The sequence below is a fragment of the Lucilia cuprina genome, chromosome 3 (genome assembly GCF_022045245.1).
Source record: "Lucilia cuprina isolate Lc7/37 chromosome 3, ASM2204524v1, whole genome shotgun sequence".
NCBI lineage: Eukaryota > Metazoa > Arthropoda > Insecta > Diptera > Calliphoridae > Lucilia > Lucilia cuprina.
In genome coordinates, this window is record NC_060951.1 from 33,025,212 (window position 1) to 33,051,907 (window position 26,696).

At 28.5% G+C, this 26,696-nt stretch overlaps 1 protein-coding gene across 2 annotated transcripts in view; it reads right to left on the reverse strand.

The window, feature by feature from the left end:
* Positions 1 to 910: 910 nt before the first annotated feature.
* LOC111681642 (death-associated protein kinase related) overlaps positions 911 to 26,696 on the reverse strand; it is a 208,066-nt gene continuing 182,280 nt past the window's right edge. For both annotated transcript variants that reach the window (XM_046946207.1, XM_046946208.1), the window contains exons 3-6: positions 5,745 to 5,957; positions 4,158 to 4,333; positions 3,761 to 4,079; positions 911 to 3,685 (exon numbers count right to left, since the gene is read on the reverse strand). In XM_046946207.1, coding sequence (XP_046802163.1) covers positions 1,789 to 3,685; positions 3,761 to 4,079; positions 4,158 to 4,333; positions 5,745 to 5,957 — 2,605 coding nt within the window. In that variant the 3' untranslated portion in view covers positions 911 to 1,788. The remainder of the gene's footprint in view (positions 3,686 to 3,760; positions 4,080 to 4,157; positions 4,334 to 5,744; positions 5,958 to 26,696) is intronic.

The following is a 26,696-nucleotide window of genomic DNA, read 5'->3' on the forward strand; positions in this document are numbered from 1 at the left end:
AGTAAATTTATTCTCAAACTTTATAGGTGGCTGAAAACCCCATAGCTGTGGAAAAACTCAAGTTTAAACTTCTAAACCATTTAAATTGCGAATTCAAGTGTAATATTTAGTTAAGCTTTTCCAGAGTTTTTTTTTCATAAAAAGTCAATTTTACAAAAAAAAAAAGCTTTTTAAAGCTTTAATAGTTCAATAATTTAGTTTTGGTACTTATTAACTCTGTCTTAAAAATTTTAGGTCTCTAGGAGTTTTTGCGAAAATATATTGAAAGAGACTTTGAAAGCTTTAATGTTTTAAAAAAAGTTTAGTAACTAGCAGCTTTAGAAAGTTTTGAAGACATTAGTTTATGACAATTTTATTAAATTTTCCTTTTAGATTAAAGAAAGTTTTGTTAATCAGTAATTATTCAAATATTAACTCAAATCTTTGTATAAGCTTTTTTATAAATCGCAAAATGTTCATCAAAATTCCTTAAAAAGTTTAACATCTTAATAAAACACCCTAACAAGTCAATTTTAAAAAAGTCGTTAAGCTAGTTTTGCGGACCTTGATTCTATATAAAAGCTTTGCGAAACCTTTTTAAAAGTTTATTGCATTATAGGAAAATAATGCATATATTTTTGAACAAAAAAAGCTTTTTGATTTTCTTCATAGCTAATTAAAAATATTTGGAAAAGCTTTAAAATTTCACACCAAGTTTTATAACCGTTTTTAAAATTTTTAAATATTTTAGAAAAGCTTTTAAATTTTATTAATTTTAGTTTAAAATTTGAAACAGTTATTGAATTTAATAGACTTAAGTTAAAGTCTTGCATCTGTTTCTAAAAGCTTTAACAATTTTAAAACTAGTATTTAAAAAAGCTTTTATAGATTTTACATCAAAATTTGAAAGATTTTATAAGTTTTGTTATTGGTTTTTTAAAGCTTAAAGAATATTATAGTAAATATTTGAAAGAGCTTTAATTTTGTTTAAATTTTGTTGATTTTAAAGCAAGTTTTAGCTTTACAATTTCTTGCTTTTTTTACACTATAAAGCTTTAAGACATTAATGAAATAAATAAAAGTACTTAATAGCTAAAGAAAGCTTTTTTAATGCCTTAGTTTTAGATAATTAAAGAATTTCAAAACAAAACTTTATAATTTTCTTAAAATTTTTAGAATTTTAGAAAATATATTCATTCACATGGATTTAAAGCTTAAAAAGCTTTAGTATACACAATTTGTTTACACAGCGAATGTAAAAAACTGTGATTACCTTACATAAAGCTTAATAATTAAAAAGTTATAGTTTTTTCATACAAATGGGCAATTTCTTTCATATCAAAAGTTTAAAATTTATAAATTTTGTATAAAACTTTTTGTCATTTCTGCTAAATTAGACAAATGCTAAACAAACAAAGATTTTGATAAGGCCTTAAGTTAACAGAAATGACAAAAGTTTAATTTTTTCTCTAAAGCTACTTAATAAGGGTTTATTAACTAACACATACACATGGAAAAGTTAATATATTTTTTTTTGTAAATAAATGTTTTTCCTCCATTTTAAACAAATTCTTCATATGGTACACCAGCATCTGAACAACATAAAAAGTAATTGAAATACTTTTTGTTTTTTGTTAAATAACTATTCGTACTATGTTTATTATTATTAATATTAATATTATTATGATTACGATTATTGTTATTATGATTACTATTAATATTTTTAGAATTTTTCACCCTATACTACATACAACATAAGAAACGATGAAAGAAACTTTTGGCATTCCTTCGCGCCCTAGAGGCCCTTAGCTAACAAATAATACCCTGATCTAAACTTAAACCATTTGCTGAAGCGGCAGCACTCTTAACCACACCATTATGATGATGTAAGTGATGGTGATGATGATGATGATGTTGGTGATGATGAGGATGATGATGTGAATGATGTGAATGTTGGTGGGAATTTAACAAATGCTGAGTATGCTGCTGCTGCTGCTGACCAAATAATAAAGCTGTGGTTGAAGAAGAGGTGGAAGCATTAGCATTACTACTGCTAGAGGTAAGACTGCCATTGCTGCTGCTGTTATTGATTAAGGATTTTGTGCTATTACTGCTTAGAGGTGTACTGGAACAAGAAGTTTTTGTTGCTGCTGCTACTACTGCTGTTGTTGTTGTTTGTGCGTTGGCAGCTAAGGAGGTGGTAATGTTGTTTGTTGTTATTGAGGAATTGGGATGCCTGCATCCATTTGTTGAGGAATTTGTACAGGAAACACAATAAACGCATGTTGTTTTATAATTATGAGCAGCTGCTGAAGCTGGTAGGCTAACGGGTGCCGATGAGGAAGTCGTACTTAATTTCTTACTGCTGTGTATAGCAGTGATGGGTTCTGAAGCTCTTCTTGAGGAATTTGCAATGGTAATGGCCGAAGAATGTGCTAAACTGGGTGGGGATAGTGAGGGTCTGCTGCCATTGCTTTGAGCAGTATATTTTAATTGATGGTGATGTTGCAACTTACTGCCATTGGTGGCAAATTCTGGTGGTGTTATGGGTTGTTCGCCGCCTTCAAGTTGAAATTTCTTAACTAAAGCCTTAACTGAGGTGGGTGATGCATCAGTAGTTGGTGCCTTGCGTATAACTTTGGGCGTAGTAGGAGCATCTGGGAATAAAGAATGATGATTGTTGCTATTAACTGATGATACCTTATCATTGATAACACTCCCATTTGTAGCCGTGGGTAATGTAATGGTGGCCACTATATTGCCAGTATTAAGGGTAGCTGCTGGTGTTATATGTATAGTGGCGGTAGCCGATTGTGTGACTGTGTTTGTGTTGGTGGAGGAAGATGAAGATGTTTTCTTTAAATTGCCAGCACTGGAGCCATTACAATTGTTGGCTGATATTTTCTTGGTGGTTAGAAAGGTATTTTCTTTATTGGATTCAGATGAATGACGTCTGGCCGGTATGTGTAATAATTGTTGTTCCTGAGGTGATGTTTGTTGCAAAGATGAGGTTGGTTGTACACTGCACAATGGTATGGTAATGGCTTTTGTAGCTGGTACATTGTGTATAGCCGTGGTTTTTGTTGTCGTAGCATTCGATGTTGATTTAACTCCCGAAAGCTTAATGGTTTTATCATGGTAATCATCACGTAATTTAGTAAAACTATTAGCCGAGTGGCCCTTACTCAAAACGGTAACATGACCATTAGAATGACCATTTAGATAGCCATTCGTATGACCATTAGTTAGAGCACTCGAATGACCATTTGCATAACCATTGGTAAAACCATTAGTAAAACCATTTGTATGAGCTGATGAGTGATGACCATTGATCTGACCATTAGTGTGACTGTTTGTTGTTTTATTTAAAGCCGATTTATCATATGTATTGTTAGCAGGAATATTATCTTCCTCTTCCGAATTGTCTACACTAATAGCTTGAGGTTTATTATCTTTTACTAACTGTACCTCTTCAACAGCTTCTTCCTGTACTTCCTGTTCATGTTCAACATTATCAACTTGCTCTTCATCTACCTCTTCTTCTTGTTGTTCTTCATCCACCACCTCATCTTCTTCTTCATTATCATCATCGTCATCATGTTCCAATTGTTGCATATTGTTTATCGCATTAAAAATATGTCTATCGATGTTACATTCGTCTTTAAGCCAAATGTGTTCGAGACATCCTGCAGCAGTCATGCGATCACTAAAAAAAATGTTTAAACAAAACATAAACAGTTAAATTAAATTATTTACAAATTTTCTTACAAAAAAAACTTACTTTGGCTTTATTCGCAATGCTTTACGTATAAAATCAATGGCTGCCGATGAGACGCCTCCAAATAATTTATCCGGAAATGTTAATGCACATTGTGATATATTAAGGAAGGTTTCCTGTTTTGTTTCCCCACCGAATGGCGAGAAACCCGATAGTAAAACATAAGCCAAAACACCAACCGACCAAATATCCGTACACAATGACAAGGGTTCATATTGTAAAACTTCGGGTGCAACATAGTCGGGAGTACCAACGATTTCACGTACATTGGTACCCTCGGCTACCACGCGTGATATACCAAAATCACATAATTTTAAACCATCTGTCAAAAGTAAAAATGATATATAATTTAGTTTTTGTTTTTTTTTTGCTGGAAATCGAATATGGAATATATACTCACCTTCTATATGTTCACCGGCCAATAAAATATTTTGTGGTTTTAAATCTAAATGAACTATAGAACGTTTGTGTAGAAATTGTAGTGCTTTAAGTACTTCACGCATACAAATGCGGGCCTGGGCCTCTGTAAGACATTCTTCATTATCCAAAAATGTTTGTAATTCACCACCAGTCGCTCTGTGGGGGAAAAATTGATTTATGTGAATTGATATATAGAATTGATGTGAATTGGTATATAGAAAAGATAAATATCTCTTTAGAGACGATAATTCAAAGGAATACTTTACAAATTTTCAATAGAAAAGAAACATTCTTGAAACTTTTCTATAAGGAAGAGAAATTATTGAATATTTTCTATATAAATATAAATTTTCGAATATTTTTCTATAAAAAGAAAAACAAGTAATATTTCTATATTCGACTGTGCCGAATCTTATATACCCTTCATCAAGTATGTTTTAAAAAACAGTTTTTATTTATTTTGTATCTTTGCACACATGTCACACATAACATACACACAAACAAATATAAACATACAGTGTTGTTGTTGCTTATTAACAAAGCATAAACAAAAATGTGGCTTTTTTGATGAAATTTTCAGAGGTTGTCTCGGATTTTTGCTCATATCTCCGTTATTTATAGATCGATTTTGCTGATTTTAAATGGCAATCTTCCCGAAAGCATGTCTAACTGAATTATTGAAGTTGCAGATATCTGGGGACCTCTAAAAACTGATTTCAACAGACAGACGGACATGGCTTAGTCTATAAGGAGATTGAGTATTTAAAAACAATTTTCAAAGATGAATTTTAATTTTATCCCTAATCCTTCACCTAGTCAGTCCATAACATAAACAATAAACAGCTGTTTTTCATTTTAACCTTTTCACTTTTTTCATTCACTAACATTTTTGTCGTACAAAAAAATTCCCCTGATGTTAAATTTTTTGATGGAATTTTGTAAACTTCATCATACAAAGGAAAACTGTTTGAAAATTTTTAATATAAAAGATAAATTTTCCAAAATGTTCTATAGAGGAAATATATTTTGAAAATTTTCTATAAAAAGTAGAAAAAGACAATGCAAAAGCAAAATTTTTGAAAATATTCTGTAGAAAGAAGAAAATTTCAAAAAATTTCCAAAGAGACAAGCAGAGTTTGAATATATTCTATAAAAAAGATTAAACCTTTGACGCACAAAACTAAACCGCTGTATTTTTTATGGATATGACTTTACCACACACTTGATTTTTCATTTTTGAAGAAAAATGGAAAAAGTGTTTTCGAAGAATATCGCAGGATATTATCCTTCTATTTTTCTTTAGAAATAACCATTTACTGTAACTGTGTACTCAAAATCGAGAAAAATTAAAAAAAATATCTTGGGACACCGATGTCCCGTATACGTGAAAGAGTTAATATTCGAAAATATTCTATAGAAAATGTTCGAATATATTTTATAGAAATAAAAATATTTAAAAAAATATTTTATAGAGAAGAGATGTATTCTATGAAATTTCAAAATCATTACTATAAATAAAAATTTGCGAAAAAAATTTTTTCTAAAAATTTCAGAATATTCAACTTACAATTCCAATAATAGCGCTGTATCTGAACGTGATTCATGCACAGCATTCAATTTAACAATATTATCAGCTTCATTACACAACATCAAAACGGCAATTTCATGTTTAATCTCTTTATCCGACGACTGAGCTCGACGGCGACGTTTTAGAAATTTTGCTGCAAAATGTGTACCCGAATTTTTGTGTATAGCACGGCGTACAGCAGCAAATTTGCCTCTGTAAGAGAAAAAGAACGGGGGAAAAATAAATAATTATTAATAAATAAAATTTTTTTTCGAAAAAAATAGTTTTTAATTTAAAATAGAATCTAAAGGTAAAGCAATAAAATATTTAATGAATTAATAAGAAAAAAAATAATCCCTCTTATAACTCATCATTAGTATTCATTCATTCATAAAAATTTCTACAAATTTAGAAATTTTTTTCGTATTACATTTTTGGGTTACAACTACGATGTAGAAACTAATAATGAAAAAAAACCGGCTAAAATTAAACCGGTAATAATTATTTATGTTGTATTTAAAATTTTGTCATAATTTCATGTGTTTTATTTTGTTATTTGCAAGTTTTCCAAGTTTTTTTTTTTATTTATTTAGGGCGGGTTTTTCAGCTAAAGATAATCTACATTCTTTGTTTAAACCTGGTTTAATATAAGTTTTCTGTTTTTTAGTAAACATTAACGTTACTTTTTCACCCCTTTTGCCAATCAGTATTTCACGTGAAAATATGTTTCCTTTTCACTTTTTACGTTTAATAACTTTTTTGTCGTGAAATTTGCTAATGGAATTTTGTAAACATTGAACAGCTGTTCTATACAAAATCAATTATTTTGAATGAATTTTTCAAAATAATGACAATGACGCACGACAATCTTCCTTAACCCAGAGCTGAATTACGAATGTTTAAAATGTCTAATTAACATTTTCGCAAAATTTCTCATTTTACAAAAGTGTGATTTGCAAAAAACAGCTGTTTATTGTTTATGTTTTTGAGAGAAAATTTGGCAATACTAACAAAGTTAACTGAACTTAAATCCAAAACTGAAAAACACAATTATCGGTTATAGTTCGCCTAAATTTGTTTCGAGTTTATACTAACAGTAAGTTAAGCCCAGTTTAATTGAGTAGTAAGAAACCCACCCTTAGTAAAATTTTTGCGTTATTCTTTTGTTTGGTTGAATATTATACAGCTGGACATTGGGTTGTTGAATGAAAATATTGTTGTAGTATTTTTTTTTAATTTATATTTTTTTATTTGTGATTTCTTAGTCAAGTCTTAATGTTTGAGTTGTAGCCGTTAGTGGCAATAGTGTTGGTTTTTATAATTTGTGTTTTTTTTTCGTTTAATATTTGGGCGTCATGCTTGGAATAATCAACAAGTTGTTGCTAATAAATATAGTATTTGTTTTTGATTTTTTCGAATATATTTTTTTTCAAATTTGTTATTTTGTTTATTTTGTCAGTTGGGGCACCAAAAACAAGAAAACCAGACAGTTTGGGATGTTTTCAAAATTGTTTACATACATATATGATGAAAGAATCTACTAAATACTCTATAAGTATATGATATTATTTTTAATCTCCGTCCTGTCCCCTCTTTTTCCTGTTTTTTTATTTTGACGACCATAATAAACTTTTAAAAACTTAAATTTTTTTTAAAAATTATTCAATCATTTTTATGCAAATTTAAGACTTTATTTTTCCTTAATGGAAAATATTAAGGAAAAACTTTTTAAACATACAATGTTCATGTTTATAAACATTTTTTTTCTCTTCCACTGAATAGAGTTTCATATTGAAGTTGGTATGTTAAATAAAAAAAAATAAACACAAATTGTTTTAATTGATTTAGTGAAGGCAATCAAAAAATTATGTTCAAATTAATATGATTGATAAATTGATTTAATAATTTGTTGTGCAACATGTTGGATAAAAACAACAGCTACATGTTGAAACAACAATGTTGCTAAAAGTTGTTAAGGAAGTAATGTTTACAAAATTTTTTTGAGAGATTAATATTAATGAAGCAAAAAGAGAAAATTTTCTAGAGAAAATAAAGAATTTTGAGAATTTTATATAGAAAAAAAGATATTTTTATAAAAAATATTAAAAAAATTGTAATAAAATAGATTTTTTTAGAAAATTGTTTATAGAAAAGATTTTTAAGTAAAGAGAAATTTTCAAAGGTTTTCTATTCAAAGAAACAAATATTTGAAAATTTTTAATAGAATCGAAAACTGTTAGAACATTTTCTACGGAAAATAGAAAAGTTTAAACATTTTCTATTGCAAAGAGAAATATTCGATAATTTACTATAGAAAAGTAAATTTTTAATTTTTTTTACAGGAAAGAGAAATGTTCAAATATATTTTAAAGAAAAGAGAAATTTTCGAAAATTTTCTATAGAAAAGAGAAATAATCGAAAAAGTTCTAAAGAAATGTTCAGAAATATTTTACAGAAAATAAATATTTTAAAGAAAAGAAAAATTTTCTATAGAAAGAAAAATGTTTGGAAATTTTCTAAAGAAAATAGAAATAATCGAAAATGTTGTGCAGAAAAGGGAAATGTTTGAACATTTTCTATTGAAAAGAGAAATAGAAGAGAGAAATGTTTAAAAATATTTTACAAAAAAGAAAAATTTTCTAAAAAAGAGAAATATTCAAAAATATTCTATAGAAGACAGCAATTTAAGAAAAAGAGAAATGAACTAAACTGTTCTATAGAAAAGGGAAATGTTTGAAAATTTTCTATTAAAAAGTTAAATAGAAAAGAGAAATATTCAATAGTAAAAGTGACATTTTCAAAAAATTTCCTAAAGAAAAGAGAAATGTTCGGAAATTTTCTTAAGAAAATAGAAATAATGTTCTATAGAAAAGGGAAATATTTGAAATTTTTCCATTGAAAAGAGAAATTTTCGAAAATGTTTTATAGAAAGAGAAAGGTTTGGAAATTTCAAATAGAAAAGACAAATGTTCGAAAGTTTTCTATAAAAAAGATAAATCTTTGAAATTTTGTATAGAAAAGATAATTATTTGAAAATTTTCTATAGCAAACATAAATGTTGGAAAAATTTTCTATTGAAAAGCGAGATTATAGAAAATGTTCTATAGAAAATATATATGATCCGAAATGTTCTACAGAAAAGACAAATTTTCGAAAATGTTCTATAAAAAAGATAAATCTTCGAAATTTTTGTATAGAAAAGATAATTATTTGAAAATTTTCTTAAGCAAACATAAATGTTGGGAAAATTTTCTATTGAAAAGCGAGATTATAGAAAATGTTCTCTAGAAAAGAGATATGATCCGAAATGTTCTACAGAAAAGACAAATGTTCGAAAATTTTCTATAAAAAGAGAGAAATTCAATAAAAAAGAGAAATGTTTGAACATTTTCAATAAAAAAGAGATATATTGGAAAATTTTGTATAGAAAAGCGAGAGAAATAAAAAAAGAGAAATTTTAATAAATGTTCGAAAAAAAAAATTATTTAAAAGTAAAATGGTAGAAAATTTTGAAAAATCTTGAAATATTCAATGAGACCTATTCAAAATTGTGTTAAAGAAATGTTTGAACATTTTTTTATAGAAAAGAATAATGTTTGAAAATGTTCTATAGATAAGGAAAATGCAATACTTTTGTTTTATTTTTCGAAAATGTTTGAAAAAACTGTATTTTTACTCTAATACCCAAAATCTGTTTTTTTTCCATTTTCTGCAACTCTTCATTTATCCTTTTAATTAAATTATTTTGCAATAATTTATTTTGTCTTCGATGGACGTATAACAAAACTAGAAAAACAAGAACAACACACGACAATTGTCACATAACAAGCAATAAATTATCGAAAAAAAAAATTATTTCAAATTCTTCGTCTGCAATAACGCTTGCATACTAAATCATTTGCTAGTGTGTTGTCTCGGAAATTGAAGATGAACCAATAGAAAAAAGTAGTTTAAATGTCTTTTAGGAGGGGGGCCTGAGAAGGAATGAGGAACATAAAATGGTTAAGACAGTTCACATTGAAACCATAAATTTGATGTTAGTAAGGAACGAGTTACAAATGAAATGAATTGAATAGAAAAAATGATATAAACAACATGAATGAAAAAGATCATTAGTAAATCAGCAGAGGGGTTAAGGAATTTGGAGTTTATTTATAATACAACTGATAGAAAGTCTTAACAATAGAAGGAAAGAGTGACAAAGAGGCCTCTAAATTTTAATCACTCGAGATTTCCTTATGATTTGATTGATTAGTTCTCTCTTGTGTTGAAGAATCAAATTCTTTAACCGAAGTTCGAATTCTTTAACCCAAGTTCTAGTTCAGTTTTAGTTCAGTTCTAGTTCAGTTCTAGTTCAGTTCTAGTTCAGTTCTAGTTCAGTTCTAGTTCAGTTCTAGTTCAGTTCAGTTCTAGTTCAGTTCTAGTTCAGTTCAGTTCTAGTTCAGTTCTAGTTCAGTTCTAGTTCAGTTCTAGTTCAGTTCTAGTTCAGTTCTAGTTCAGTTCTAGTTCAGTTCTAGTTCAGTTCTAGTTCAGTTCTAGTTCAGTTCTAGTTCAGTTCTAGTTCAGTTCTAGTTCAGTTCTATTTCAGTTCTAGTTGAGTTCTAGTTCTAGTTGAGTTCTAGTTCAGTTCAGTTCAAGTTCAAGTTCAGTTCAAGTTCAGTTCTAGTTCAGTTCTAGTTCAGTTCTAGTTCAGTTCTAGTTCAGTTCTAGTTCAGTTCTAGTTCAGTTCTAGTTCAGTTCTAGTTCAGTTATAGTTCAGTTCTAGTTCAGTTCAGTTCTAGTTCAGTTCTAGTTCAGTTCTAGTTCAGTTCTAGTTCAGTTCTAGTTCAGTTCTAGTTCAGTTCTAGTTCAGTTCTAGTTCAGTTCTAGTTCAGTTCTAGTTCAGTTCTAGTTCAGTTCTAGTTCAGTTCTAGTTCAGTTCTAGTTCAGTTCTAGTTCAGTTCTAGTTCAGTTCTAGTTCAGTTCTAGTTCAGTTCTAGTTCAGTTCTAGTTCAGTTCTAGTTCAGTTCTAGTTCAGTTTTAGTTCGGTTCTATGTAGTTCGAATCATTCGATTGCATAAAGGTTGAATATTTCCAGGTGACCAAAATTTTGAACTTCTCACGACTTAAAGATTTAATTCCTTTAACAAGTACCCCACTCATAAAGGGGTGTTGGAAATGATCGCTAAACAACAACAAAAACAATAAAAACTAATGTTCAACCATAACATAGAACAACTAACAAGGAACTTAAACCAATTAGAAAATACAAGACGACTGACTTTGACAATAAACCACAAACAAACAAATAAATAGTTTTGAACATGGAAAATAATCATTTATATTCCAGAGCTTTATACCAGGTGATCCCGAGAAGAAGTTTAGTTCAATATTACTGCCATTTGTTAAAGTCTTCTGCTGTCTAACTGTCTGTTTGTCTGTCCAGTAGACCAACTACAACCGAAGAGTATGTTTTAAGAGGAGGCAGCAGTGACCATTTCTTTAGCCATTTCATTTTAAATAGACACTTGTGTAACCATTATTTTATGGGCATCTTAAAAAAAGTTTCCTTTAAAACAATTACGTCTGCCTGGTTGAGTGAGAACAACTCCTTCATACTTGTGTAGTTGCTACAACAGTAATAACGAAAACAACAACAACAACTGCTGGTTGTTTTATTGTATGCATGCTTTTACAACAACTGCTAACATTTACAACTATTTGTCTTTACAATTTCGAGTTGTTGCAAGTTGCCAACTACTTGACGAGGAGGTGGAGTACTTATGTAGTTGTTGCCTGCTGATCAATGTTTGTTTTTCCATTTTTTTATTATTTATATTTACTGTTCCAATAGACAATAGAAAGAATGAAATATTGTTTCTTGTAAGCTTCTTTCTTAATACTCCCAAAGAAGTGGTCGATTCTTTGGGAGTAGTAAGAAACAAGTCTCTGTTGCTTTGCTTGGTACATGAAGAATCTTTTCTTCTTTTCTTTTCTTCAGTTTGTGTGTTTCTTGAACAACTGTAAGTTTGCTATAGCAGTTGTAATAATAGTTGTTGCTGTAGTAGTAATAGTTATAGCAGTAGTTGACGTAGTTGTTTTGTAGTTGTTGTTATTTGCCGGAAGCATTCAACACTTAGTCGCCGCTTTATTAAGGTGGCACGTACTTTGTCAAAGGCGTCGCGTTTGTCGTTTTGTTTTTTGTGGCAAAAATTGAGAAAAAAATTTAACTATGTAGTTGGTTTATTGTTTATCTTATTGCTGTAGCCAGTTAGCCAGAGAGCTTGTTTTATTGTTGTTTCGTTGCATTTATTGTAAGTAGTTGTTGCTTTATTGTGTATTTTTTGTTGTTGTTAAAAAACGAGGTATTTACGATGCGTCATTCATTAGTGCAATGGGATCTATTTCAATGGCAGTGTTTGTTTGGTGGTTCTCGTCTACATGCATGTCTTTTGGAAATAAATACCTACAATAAAAATACACTCAAAGAAAAATGATTGAATGAGAAATTTATAATCATTTACACTGAACTAGAGCTGAACTAGTAATAAACTAGAACTGAACTAGAACTGAACTAGAACTGGACTAGAACTGAACAAGAACTGAACAAGAACTGAACAAGAACTGAACAAGAACTGAACTAGAACTAAACTAGAACTGAACTAGGACTGAACTATAACTGAACTAGAACTGAACTAGAACTGAACTAGAACTGAACTAGAACTGAACTAGAACTGAACTATAACTTAACTAGAACTGAACTACAACTGAACTAGAACTGAACTAGAACTGAAGTAGAACTGAACTAGAACTGAACTAGAACTGAACTAGAACTGAACTAGAACTGAACTAGAACTGAACTAGAACTGAACTAGAACTGAACTAGAACTGAAGTAGAACTGAACTAGAACTGAACTAGAACTGAACTAGAACTGAAGTAGAACTGAACTAGAACTGAACTAGAACTGAACTAGAACTGAACTAGAACTAGAACTGAACTAGAACTGAACTAGAACTAGAACTGAACTAGAACTGAACTAGAACTGAACTAGAACTGAACTAGAACTGAACTAGAACTGAAGTAGAACTGAAGTAGAACTGAACTAGAACTGAACTAGAACTAGAACTGAACTAGAACTGAACTAGAACTGAACTAGAACTGAACTAGAACTGAACTAGAACTGAACTAGAACTGAACTAGAACTGAACTAGAACTGAACTAGAACTGAACTAGAACTGAACTAGAACTGAACTAGAACTGAACTAGAACTGAACTAGAACTGAACTAGAACTGAACTAGAACTGAACTAGAACTGAACTAGAACTGAACTAGAACTGAACTAGAACTGAACTAGAACTGAACTAGAACTGAACTAGAACTAGAACTGAACTAGAATTGAACAAGAACTGAACTAGAACTGAACTAGAACTGAACTAGAACTGAACTAGAACTGAACTAGAACTGAACTAGAACTGAACTAGAACTGAAATAAAACGAACTAGAAGTGAACTAGAACTAAACTAGAAGTGAACTAGAACTGAAGTAGAACTGAACTAGAACTGAACTAGAACTGAACTGGAACTAAACTGGAACCGAACTAGAACTGAACTAGAACTGAACTAGAACTGAACTAGAACTGAACTAGAACTGAACTAGAACTGAACTAGAACTGAACTAGAACTGAACTAGAACTGAACTAGAACTGAACTAGAACTGAACTAGAACTGAACTAGAACTGAAGTAGAACTGAACTAGAACTGAACTAGAACTGAACAAGAACTGAACTAGAACTGAACTAGAACTGAACTAGAACTGAACTAGAACTGAACTAGAACTGAAACAGAACTAGAACTGAACTAGAACTGAACTAGAACTGAACTAGAACTGAACTAGAACTGAACTAGAACTGAACTAGAACTGAACTAGAACTGAACTAGAACTGAACTAGAACTGAACTATAAACTGATTATGTTTTATCGACTTTATTTTTCTGGTGTATTTTTTCTAGTTTATTTAATTATTTCATTACAAAACTCGTCTTCAATTTCTTGAGACCTCTTCTTTTCATTTTATTTTTCTTTTTGTATTCAGCTTCTACTCATTTTTCACGTCAACTTCTTCTCAATGAAACGTTATTTGTGTGTGAAAATATTACTGAAATTCTCGCGTAATATTATTGTTTTAAACAATTTAATTTAATTCTTTTAATTTTTTTCTCTTCCAAACATATACGTTAATTGTTAGTAAATATTTTCGTTGCTGAAGTAAGTTAGTTACTTGCAATTGCTGGCTGTTTGGTTAAAATTCAACAGAAATACATATTTTTTTCGGTGGTCAGCAGGGGAAGGGAACAGGAGGTAGGGATCATGAAAAACCGGGAAAAATAACAAAGAATTAGTAACAATTTCTTGGAAACTATTATTTAATATTAATGTAAGTTGAAGTATGAATGAGGAAAAACAACATTTTGCGGTGAGAATAAAACGCTTAATTATGTTTTAATGGTAGAAGAAAAAAATTAAAAAGAAAACTTATCAAATGAAGTAAACATTTCAAATAAATTATTTAGAAATATATTTTTGAGGTGGCGAAAAAAGTTAAGATATAGAAATAGAGTTTTGAAAGTTGTTATAGAAGAATCTAAAAGAAATTTTAAGAAATGTTTGAATAAAAAATTTCAAGAATTTATAAGTAGAAAAACATTTAGAAAGGAAATGTCTATAAGATATGGAATTCATTCCAGGAAGTTGAATATATAGGGATATGATTTATCAAAACGTTTTAATATACATATTTTCTTGCAACATCAAATTTTTTTATGAACATTTTATCTAACGAAAATATTTATCAACATTTGAATAAGAAAAAAAGTCACCTAGCAACTTAAGTTGCTCATTAAACTTTTGATAACAAAATATACCGAAACATGTCTACTCAAGCTTTTAAAACAGTACAACTTTTAAAACTTTTTTCCTGAATTTTTCTGCATTTCAAGACAATTTTCCTTCTTATCTCTAGTACAGAGCTGGTAGCAGCTACTAAATTATGTGCTAACGAAACGATAAATTTTGTTAACAAGAAAAATAAAGCTACTGTAACAAAATGTTTGAAAAATAGACGAAAAAAAAATCCCAATTAATTTTATTTTCTCTGTTTGCTGCTTAAAATGCAAATACAAGAAAAAATCTTTAAAACTTTAAGAAAATAGATGAAGCAAGGAAATGCGTGACTTTTAGTTGAATTTTAGATATTCAAAATAAAATTCGTATAGGCCATTTAAAAAAAACTGCCAGTATAAAAAAAAAATAAATTCATTCATTAGCATTTTTTTTTTGCCAAGCAAATGAAGGATGAAGTATGATTTTTCTTAAATAAAGAAAAAGGAGACCAACATCTTCCAACCGTAGAAATAATTTTCCGGTATATTGCATGTTTAAGATGATGATATAAATGACATTTATGGTAGAAGTTAATTAAGAAATTTTTTCCATCACAAAGAAACAAACAAACTCATTTTTAAAGCAACGACTGTAGAAGAACCAAGTCTCAGACGTATAATATTATCATGAGTCTTCTTATTTTACGTTGTCGGCCACGCAAAATTGTGTTTGTCAACAATATTTTTTCACAACTTTTAATTGATGATCATTAGCTAACTGCAGAAGTGTAACAGCAAAAGTTCTTCTACAAGCTATTCTACATGTCCCTAGTAAATAATCACGTGGTACTTTAACCAATTTCCAACATATAGACGTTCTTTATCTTATTAAGAACGGGTTCATCTTATATTCATAATTCTCAGTTGACATTAAAAGAATCACCCCTTAATAAAATTAACCTGTTTTGCTAAATATATGCCAAGTGCAGCCGCGGATCTAACTCAAGTTTTTTTTAACTTTTGTTATACCCTCCACCACCATCATTGGTGATAGAGGGTATATATAAGTTTGTCATTCCGTGTGTAACACCAATAAATATTCAATTAGAAATGCAATAGAATTGAACTAGAACTAAGCTAGAACAAAATTAAAATTAAACTAGAACTGAACAAGAACTAGAACTGAACTAGAACTGAACTAGAACTGAACTAGAATTGAACTAGAATTTAACTAGAACTGAACTAGAACTGAACTAGAACTGAACTAGAACTGAACTAGAACTGAACTAGAACTGAACTAGAACTGAACTAAAACTGAACTAGAACTGAACTAGAACTGAACTAGAACTGAACTAGAACTGAACTAGAACTGAACTAGAACTGAACTAGAACTGAACTAGAACTGAACTAGAACTGAACTAGAACTGAACTAGAACTGAACTAGAACTGAACTAGAACTGAGCTAGAACTGAACTAGAACTGAACTAGAACCGAACTAAAACTGAACTAGAACTGAACTAGAACTGAATCTGAACTAGAACTGATCCAGAAGTGAAACGGCTTAATCTTTTTATGCAAACTTTAGGTCTATAAATAAGTGAAAGCTTTAATTATCCCGAAAATTTTTGGACTCGAGCTTGAGCAGGGCTTCTGCATGCCACCTGTCTAAGAAGCTGACATTTCATTATATTTTCTTGGATTTCGCAATTTACATGAAGTTATCCTCGTAGTGAATCTAAAAAAAGCATATTTGATGATGTGTCACGTTTGTGCTTTTGATTTGAGAGAAAAAAAAAACAAGAAGAATGCATGTGACAAAGACATCGAAAACAGTTTGTTGATTTTGGAAATTTGATTTCTGCAAAACTGTCCGAGACAAGCTAACAGCGCTGCAACAGTTTTTTTTCCTGTATCATTAGTAGGCGCTGATGGAAATCTTAGAGAAGACACGAACCAAATATTAAAAGTAGACAAACTGGTGTTAGGAATATAAAACAAACAGCTTGATTACAATTGAGTCCGTTGCCAACAAGCGACTGACGACAGGACACCCCTTGGATATTAATATAAAAAACTTAAGAGACTAATCTCAGTCTTAGATTTAGGTTCAAAATAAAGTCAAATCATTGAATTTAGAAAAATTTTAAAACAAATTTTGTGTAAATACTAACTAAATTTGTTTATTTGCTGTCAATCACAGTAAACTATGAATTGTCAATTTTATTAATTATTTTTTGCACTCTATTAGTATTTAACATATTTTATACAAACTGTCGTTTTGATGGTTGCACAAAACTGCTTAAAAATCCTTGTATTATTTAGCTGTTTTTCTTCTTCTTCTTTATTGACATAGTCTCTTCAACATTTTATTAATGATTGATAAAACATGACTCGACAAGAACAAGAAAGCCACAAGAATAAAATATATAATAATCATGTAGAAGTAGTTGGAAGGGGATAAACAGAAGTTGTACTTGTAGCCGAAACAGCAGCCAGTTAGCCAAAAAAAAGTAACTGAGTTAGGCAGGCCAGTGTCTCTGGTAAAGAGTTATACAAATCAAAGACAAGATGAATGACATCTTAACAACGAGGTGACTGACATAGAGTTTCAGTTTTTCGTAAGATTCATATCACATGTAAGACTTGTGCGACTCTACTTACATCTAATTGGACAAGGTCTAGTATTAATGCTACTACACAATCATGATGATTAAGTTAAAGTTTTTTGTATGGTTTTCTACAAAATAAAATTAAAAGTTTTAACAAGAAGAAATTACGTAACTTGGTTTTAAACTTAACAAGTGAGTAGGTGTGAGCAGAGAAGATATTCTTACAGATTATCGCAAAATAAAAATAAGGAAACACAAAAAAGTTAATTTTATAAATCAGTTGAGTTCTAGTTCAGTTCTAGTTCAATTCTAGTTCAGTTCTAGTTTAGTTTTAGTTTAGTTCTAGTTCAGTTCTAGTTCTGTTATAGATCAGTTCTAGTTCAGTTCTTGTTCAGTTCTAGTTCAGTTCTAGTTCAGTTCTAGTTCAGTTCTAGTTCAGTTCTAGTTCAGTTCTAGTTCAGTTCTAGTTCAGTTCTAGTTCAGTTCTAGTTCAGTTCTAGTTCAGTTCTAGTTCAGTTCTAGTTCAGTTCTAGTTCAGTTCTAGTTCAGTTCTAGTTCAGTTCTAGTTCAGTTCTAGTTCAGTTCTAGTTCAGTTCTAGTTCAGTTCTAGTTCAGTTCTAGTTCAGTTCTAGTTCAGTTCTAGTTCAGTTCTAGTTCTAGTTCAGTTCTAGTTCAGTTCTAGTTCTAGTTCAGTTCTAGTTCAGTTCTAGTTCAGTTCTAGTTCAGTTCTAGTTCAGTTCTAGTTTAGTTCTAGGTCAGTTCTAGTTCAGTTCTAGTTCAGTTCTAGTTTAGTTCTAGGTCAGTTCTAGTTCAGTTTTAGTTCAGTTCTAGTTCAGTTCTAGTTCAGTCCTAGTTCAGTTCTAGTTCAGTTCTAGTTCAGTTGTAGTTCAGTTGTAGTTCAGTTATAGTTCAGTTGTAGTTCAGTTCTAGTTTAGCTCTAGTTTAGCTCTAGTTCTAGTTCAGTTCTAGTTCAGTTCTAGTTCAGTTCTAGTTCAGTTCTAGTTCAGTTCTAGTTCTGTTCTAGTTCAGTTCTAGTTCAGTTCTAGTTCAGTTCTAGTTCAGTTCTAGTTCAGTTCTAGTTCAGTTCTAGTTCAGTTCTAGTTCAGTTCTAGTTCAGTTCTAGTTCAGTTCTAGTTCAGTTCTAGTTCAGTTCTAGTTCAGTTCTAGTTCAGTTCTAGTTCAGTTCTAGTTCAGTTCTAGTTCAGTTCTAGTTCAGTTCTAGTTCAGTTCTAGTTCAGTTCTAGTTCAGTTCTAGTTCAGTTCTAGTTCAGTTCTAGTTCAGTTCTAGTTCAGTTCTAGTTCAGTTCTAGTTCAGTTCTAGTTCAGTTCTAGTTCAGTTCTAGTTCAGTTCTAGTTCAGTTCTAGTTCAGTTCTAGTTTCAGTTCTCTAGTTCAGTTCTAGTTCAGTTCTAGTTCAGTTCTAGTTTCAGTTCTAGTTCAGTTCTAGTTCAGTTCTAGTTCAGTTCTAGTTCAGTTCTAGTTCAGTTCTAGTTCAGTTCTAGTTCAGTTCTAGTTCAGTTCTAGTTCAGTTCTAGTTCAGTTCTAGTTCAGTTCTAGTTCAGTTCTAGTTCAGTTCTAGTTCAGTTCTAGTTCAGTTCTAGTTCAGTTCTAGTTCGTTGAAAGTTCTTTCTGATTAAAGCTTATCGTCTTCTAAATTAATTAACATTTACTACCTTTTCTTTTTGTTAAAAACAATGAACTCTACTGATTAAAAAACAGAAAGTTCAATGTTAAAAGGTCTATGAAATTTTGACAATAAATTCTAAACCATAATGTAGGTTTATATAACTTTTTTTAACTGTCCACACTACACCCACTTACAGTGAATTTAATTTTTAATAAAAATAAAACATAAAATATAAAATCACAAATTTACCTGGTGATTAAATAAAATACATTTTAGCACGTTTTACCATTAAAGAAATCATTAAAACTAAATAAATTTACAATAAAAACAATAACAGATTTATACAACCATAAATGGACAAGATTTAAGTAAGATTTTTACATTTCAAACAAATGAGAATAATATTAAAATATATATTTTTTCAAATCTCAAACAAGAAACGTTCACTATCACTGTTTTAATAAGCGATTTAATCATTGAATTTTATTCTTAAAGCTTTACCATATTTCAATTGATTTTACTTGTTCATTTTTAATACCTGTTTTATATATATGTATGTTTTTTAAATATTTTATGTTTGATAGATCTATTTCTATTGTATTTGTTTTAGACTTGACTTTAAATGGCAAGATTTGTTAAAATTATTTCTTTGATGTTGTAAGTTTTCATAAAACTTGCATGATTTCTTGATTGATTCTAAAAGCCAGAAATTGCAAAATTTATACAAGTTTATATTGTTCTTTATGTCATTGAGTCCATACCTTAATAGGCAGTATAAATGTTATTAAAAATCTATATTTTTCTGTTTAGAAGCTTAAATACAATAGAATGGAATTATATTAAAATTAGAATAATTATAAGTATGATTAAGAGATTAATTTGAAAAAGTAACTCCATTAATGTTAAAAACATTAAATGTTTAAACTGAACTAGAGAAGAATTGGAATTAAACTTCAACTTTACTAGAATTGAATAGAAAAGAACTAGAACTGAACTAGAAGTGAACTAGAACTGAAAGGAACTGAACCAGAACTGAACTAAAACTGAACTAAAACTGAACTAGAACTGAACTGAACTAGAACTGAACTAGAACTGAGCTAGAACTGAACTAGAACTGAACTAGAACTGAACTAGAACTGAACTAGAACTGAACTAGAACTGAACTAGAACTGAACTAGAACTGAACTAGAACTGAACTAGAACTGAACTAGAACTGAACTAGAACTGAACTAGAACTGAACTAGAACTGAACTAGAACTGAACTAGAACTGAACTAGAACTGAACTAGAACTGAACTAGAACTGAACTAGAACTGAACTAGAACTGAACTAGAACTGAACTAGAACTGAACTAGAACTGAACTAGAACTGAACTAGAACTGAACTAGAACTGAACTAGAACTGAACTAGAACTGAACTAGAACTGAACTAGAACTGAACTAGAACTGAACTAGAACTGAACTGGAATTGAACTAGAACTGAACTAGAACTGAACTAGAACTGAACTAGAACTGAACTAGAACTGAACTAGAACTGAACTAGAACTGAACTAGAACTGAACTAGAACTGAACTAGAACTGAACTAGAACTGAACTAGAACTGAACTAGAACTGAACTAGAACTGAACTAGAACTGAACTAGAACTGAACTAGAACTGAACTAGAACTGAACTAGAACTGAACTAGAACTGAACTAGAACTGAACTAGAACTGAACTAGAACTGAACTAGAACTGAACTAGAACTGAACTAGAACTGAACTAGAACTGAACTAGAACTGAACTAGAACTGAACTAGAACTGAACTAGAACTGAACTAGAACTGAACTAGAACTGAACTAGAACTGAACTAGAACTGAACTAGAACTGAACTAGAACTGAACAAGAACTGAACTAGAACTGAACTAGAACTGAACTAGAACTGAACTAGAACTGAACTAGAACTGAACTAGAACTGAACTAGAACTGAACTAGAACTGAACTAGAACTGAACTAGAACTGAACTAGAACTGAACTAGAACTGAACTAAACTAGAAACTGAATCCGAACTGAACTAAAGCTGAGCCAGTACTAAACCAGATCTGAACTAGAACTAAACTAGAGCTGAACTATAACTAAAGTAGAACTAAAAACTAAATATTAAAATTTTCTTTTAAAAATAAAAATTAAAAAAAAATTAAACTTTAATATTGTAATTAAAATTTGTTTTTAATAATGTTAAACAAAAATTTAACATTTCTTTACAAAGTTGCAAAAAATATGTTTATGCAACAATTCGCACCCAATTATAAGCAAAAAAAAAATTTTTTAATAAATCACGATTACACAAAGAAATAATGAATCGATTTAATTTAAAGTACAATTTCAGCTACAAATCTATTGTTTATTGCTTTGTAACAAACAAATTTCGTTTTATTTTTCACGTAAGCTATCACCTCTATTAAATACCAAAAGAGATTAAGTACCATTTCAAATAAAAAATAAAAAAATCTTTTAAAGAAATAGAAAAAGGTGGGTGTGTTTCAAAAAAAAAAAAAAAAAAAAGAAATAATAATGTATGTTTATTTTTTGTTTTCTTAAAAATAGTTTAAGTTTATTTAACTCTTTTAACATTAGGGTTTAATTTGTTATTATTTTTGTTTAAACACTTTGAAAGGCCACAAAAGATGTTTAAATAATTTGTTGCTTTTTTGAAGAGATTTTGCAATCACTTGAAGTGTAAAGGTATGAAGAATGGAAATTAAATATGTAATAATAATAATCAAAAAAACATCATCATCAAATAATGGGTGTCGATAACGGTTGGTTGGTCTCGAAAAAAAAAACAAAACAAAATAGGTGTTTAAATAAAATAATACCATAACTCAACAATACGTTAAATGTTTTTGGAGTATAGTAAAGTGTTTTTATTTATTATTTGTTTCAATATTTTTTTTTAAGAAAATATGTATTTTTTTTTAAATTTCAAGTATTAAAAAAAGTACCTCCTCTAAATATTTGTAATCCACTTGTTGTTTTTGTTCCAGCAAGTTTTATTTTCATTTTTATATTGTTTTTGTTATGGACAGGGTGTTTGACACATGAGCTGTAAATGGATAATGTCATTTGTCAAAATGACAGCTTGTCATAATTTGACATTACGGTAGGTAAAAAATTACATATATTTTTGACCATAAATATTACAAATTGTTAAATAATAATAATATGATTTATTATTAAAACGAGGCTTGAGGTTTGACAGTCCAAGACTTTTTTGAAGGAAAACAAAAAATCAATTATTAAAAATTCTTAAAAAACTCTTTATTATTATAAAAATGCAGTAAAACTAAAGATATCTTCAGCTTGTGTTCACATAATTTTAATTTTTTATTTGTTAAATAAAAAATAATAAAAAAGAGCTTATCTTTTCTTTCATTATAAAAATCGTGTATTTTTCCCTCATATATTATTATCAAATAGTTTAGTATATAAAAACTTTATTATTTATAATATTCAAAACTTCCCCAACTTTTCTTAGACAATTCCCTTTAGCGCTCTATTAAAGAAAAACTTTTGATGTCATATAACTTTTTAATCTATTGTGTAAATTTTATTTAATATTTTTAAATACTTAGATAGAATAGCCAATATATTGCTTAGTGTTTTTTTTAATAGATTAATGTCAATTATCATAGACATCTTAAAAAATAAAATAAAACTTTGTATAGTTTTATATGTTGTAAATTTTTTCTTTTATCAGTTTTTAATAACTCATAAAATTGTAATTTAATTACGACATATTTTTTTTTTAAATAAACTTTTACTTTATCAATTAATAAAAAAGTTTTTATTTGTACCAAAAAAAAAAAAATAGGACAATATATGAAAGACAATTTTCCCAAGGGAAATGATTTATAGGTCAAAGATTTAAAGTAAATCGTATAAATAGTGAAGAATTAAACTATTAATAAAAGAATTTTAGAAAATATTCTATTAAAAAAAATTTTTAGATTTTTTTTAAAAAGAAGCACTTTTTGAACAACTGTTTAAAAAAGGCAAGTTTTTATGATTTTGTACTTAAAATTTTCTTTCCTATATTAAAATAGATCTGTGAAAAATCTCTGTCAAAAATGGAAAAAATAAGAACATAATTTTTTTAATTCATTCTTTATGGAAATATATATTTTATGCAAAAGAGGAATTTTAGTAAAATTTACCATAAAAAGAAAACTTTTCCAAAAACTTTTCCTCTTTGAAGTGTTATAAAAAATAATATTTTTGATGTATCTACTGTCTGTGTCTATTCTGTTGAAGATAAGTCTGATTTCTTTTCAATAGTGTACAAAATTTTTGAAACTGGTACGAAACAGCCAAATACGGAAGTGTAGATTTTTTTTTGGGATCAAAGTGATTTCGGAACGTACTTGATTTAAGAGAAGTTTTCCTTGATTTAATTTCGAATCAATGTTTAATATCCATCCATCTATCAATCCAGAGCGGGTTTAATATTAATAGTATGATAAGTCCGGTTTGGCTTGGATCAAGTACAAAATGTTTGAAACTGGCACAAAACAGCCGAAAGTACGGAAGTGTTAATTTTAAAAATTTTTGGGATCAAAGTGATCTTAGAACGTACGTTTTGAATTCATGCTTGTTATCCATCTATCTATCCATCTATCCATCTATCTATCTATCTATCTATCTATCTATCTATCTATCTATCTATCTATCTATCTATCTATCTATCTATCTATCTATCTATCTATCTATCTATCTATCTATCTATCTATCTATCTATCTATCTATCTATCTATCTATCTATCTATCTATCTATCTATCTATCTATCTATCTATCTATCTATCTATCTATCTATCTATCTATCTATCTATCTATCTATCAATCTATCTATCTATTTCTGTTTCTGTTCTCAAACAGGTGATGCTAAATTTTCGTTCAATACAAAGCTGCCATGTGCTTTGCTTTACAAACTATATGGGAAACATCCAAAAAGAATTGTTGAGACTTAATAATTAAAAAAATATTCATTAAGAATCGGTTTTAATTACAACTAAACAAAGTAAATATGTAGATTTCATAAAAAACTAATTTAAAATTCATCTCGTTTTTGTTAAACTTACTTATTATTGTAAAAAGGTTTCCAAAAACAAAACTACCATTTCCGCTCAACAAAATGTAAAAAACAACTAGACAAATTTTTTTTGAGTTGAAAATAAAATAAAATTTCAATTTTTGGTCAAGGTTCATTGGCTTAAAACACCAAACAATTTATAGAATTTATAAAACCCTTTTCCCTAGCAACCTGTTGTTGGTTATCAAAAATTCCTTTCAAAGCCATAATCGGTAAAGTAATTCAGATGTAAATCAAATAACAAATAAAATGAAGAAATCATAAAATTAACTACTAGCTACTGGTATTTTAATTAAAATTTATTTCATTTAAAAGTTCAATGATTTTGAAAAACAATAAAATTTTTATAAACAAGACTTGCATAATAAAAGAAACTACATTATGCATCGTTCTTGTTTTTTTCGTTCATTCATACATTCTGAATCAAACATGACATTTATAGATGACGTTTCTTTGACAGTTAATTGTGTTAAATTCTTGTAGGGTTTGTTTGTAAAAAGTTTTAAGAGAAAAATTAAGAGGAAGAGAGCGGGAGTTGAGTATAAACTTTCAAACTACACACGTGCATTTTTTCAGCCTTATGCCGTCTTTGATTTTGGATTTTTTTATTACTGAAATGTTGTTTTGAAACCTTAATTAAATTCCCAATTGTTGGTTGCTTTTTGTGGGAGGCCTTGTCTGGCCACACATTTGATTAACTTTTGAGGGTTTATTTGTTTGTATTTTTTTTTTCTTTCAATTAAATTCTTTTATTGCTCTACTTACGTTTACTACATTTGATTGGATTGTATTTTTATGATGCCAATTAGTTTAATGGACAAATTGAAATTACCTGCAATAAAAAAAAAAATAAATAAATAAAAACGAGAATTAAATATTTGATTGGATTAAAAATAATTAAATTCTAAAGAATTTAAACTTAATTTTAATTTATTTTCTTCTATGTAGTCTGGTGTTTGTACTAAACACTAAACTCTTTATCCCCATCGTTCTTTTTATAAGGAAATACTATTGAACTTTGATCATTTTGTAATACTTTTCTAAAAATATCCTTGTCTCAAGTTCTAGAGAGACTTTGAGACTTGAAACATTGTTGACCAACAAATAAAACATTTACCAAGTGTTTATTTCCTCTAAACATGTGTAAACATCTGAAAATTTTAGTTAAAAGGAAGAAATACAAAAAAAGTAAATAAATGTAAAATGCAACAATAAAAATATATGCTTCCGTTAAAAATGGCAGTATATTTGCAAAAAAAAAAAAAAAAAAAACTACAACAAATATACACAAAAAGCACCTAAGATGTGTTCCCTTTTCTTATATTAAAACAAAAGCAACAACAACAATGTTGCTAAACCCCCCTACACACAATTAAACAGCAACAAACATGCTTGGACAAGTTTTGCTCTTTGTATAACAGTTCCTTTAGCAAAATATTTCTATAATAATTTGTGTATAACAGTTTTTTTTATAAAAAAAACATGTTTCTCAGTTTTTAACAATAATTAGTGTACAAAAATATTTTGTATAACAGTTTTTTTTTCTAGAAAAATATCTGTATAATAAATTGTGCAAAATTCTAAATAAAATTTTGAGTATAACAGTTTTTTTTTTATAGAAAAGTTGTGCATAACATTTTTTCTATAAAAAATTATGTATAACAAATTTTTCTCTAAAGAAAAAATTATGTATAACAGTTTTTTTCAATAGAAAAATTAGTGTATAACAGTTTTTATAGGAACATTTGTATATAACTGTTTTTCTTATAGAAAAAATTTGTGTATAACAGTTTTTTATTGAAAAGTTATGTATAACATTTTTCTATAAAAAACTTATGTATAAAATATTTTTCTCTATAGAAAAAGTTATGTATAACAGTTTTTTCAATAGAAAAATTCGTGTATAACAGTTTTTATAGGAACATTTGTATATAACAGTTTTTCTTATAGAAAAAATTTGTGTATAACAGTTTTTTTATTGAAAAGTTATGTATAACATTTTTCTATAAAAAACTTATGTATAAAATATTTTTCTCTATAGAAAAAGTTATGTATAACAGTTTTTTCAATAGAAAAATTCGTGTATATAACAGTGTGTATAATAGTTTTTCTTATGGAAATGGTTTGTGTATAACAGTATTTTATTTATAGAAAAGTTATGATTAAAATTTTTTCTATAACAAAATTATGTATAACAGTTTTTCTATAGAAAAAAAATTTAGTATAATTTTTTTTCATAGAAAAATTTATAAATAACAGTTTTTTCATAGAAAAATTTATAAATAACAGTTTTTTCTAAAAAAAAATTATATATAACAGTTTTTTCTATAGAAAAATTTATGTTTAACAGTTTCTTATTTGTATTGTTGTTGCGTGAAGCAATTCTCTCTATAAAATATTTTTGTATAACATTTTATCTGCGCAAAAAGTTTTCGCTATAGAAAACTGTGTGTATAAAATTTTCAAAAAATTAGTGTATAACACTTTTTCTACTATTTTTTTAGAAAACAATTTGTCTAATAGTTTTTTTAATAAAAAAAATGTTTAACAGTTTTTTCTTTAGAAAAATGTTTGTGTATAACAATATCATATTTGGATAGTTGTGTGTGTGTAATATTTCTCTCTAAAAAAAAATTGTGTATAATATAACAGTTTTGCTATATAAATATCTAAGCATAAAATGTGTGTATAACATATTGTCTAAAACAGTTTTTTTTTTTAGAAAAACTAGTGT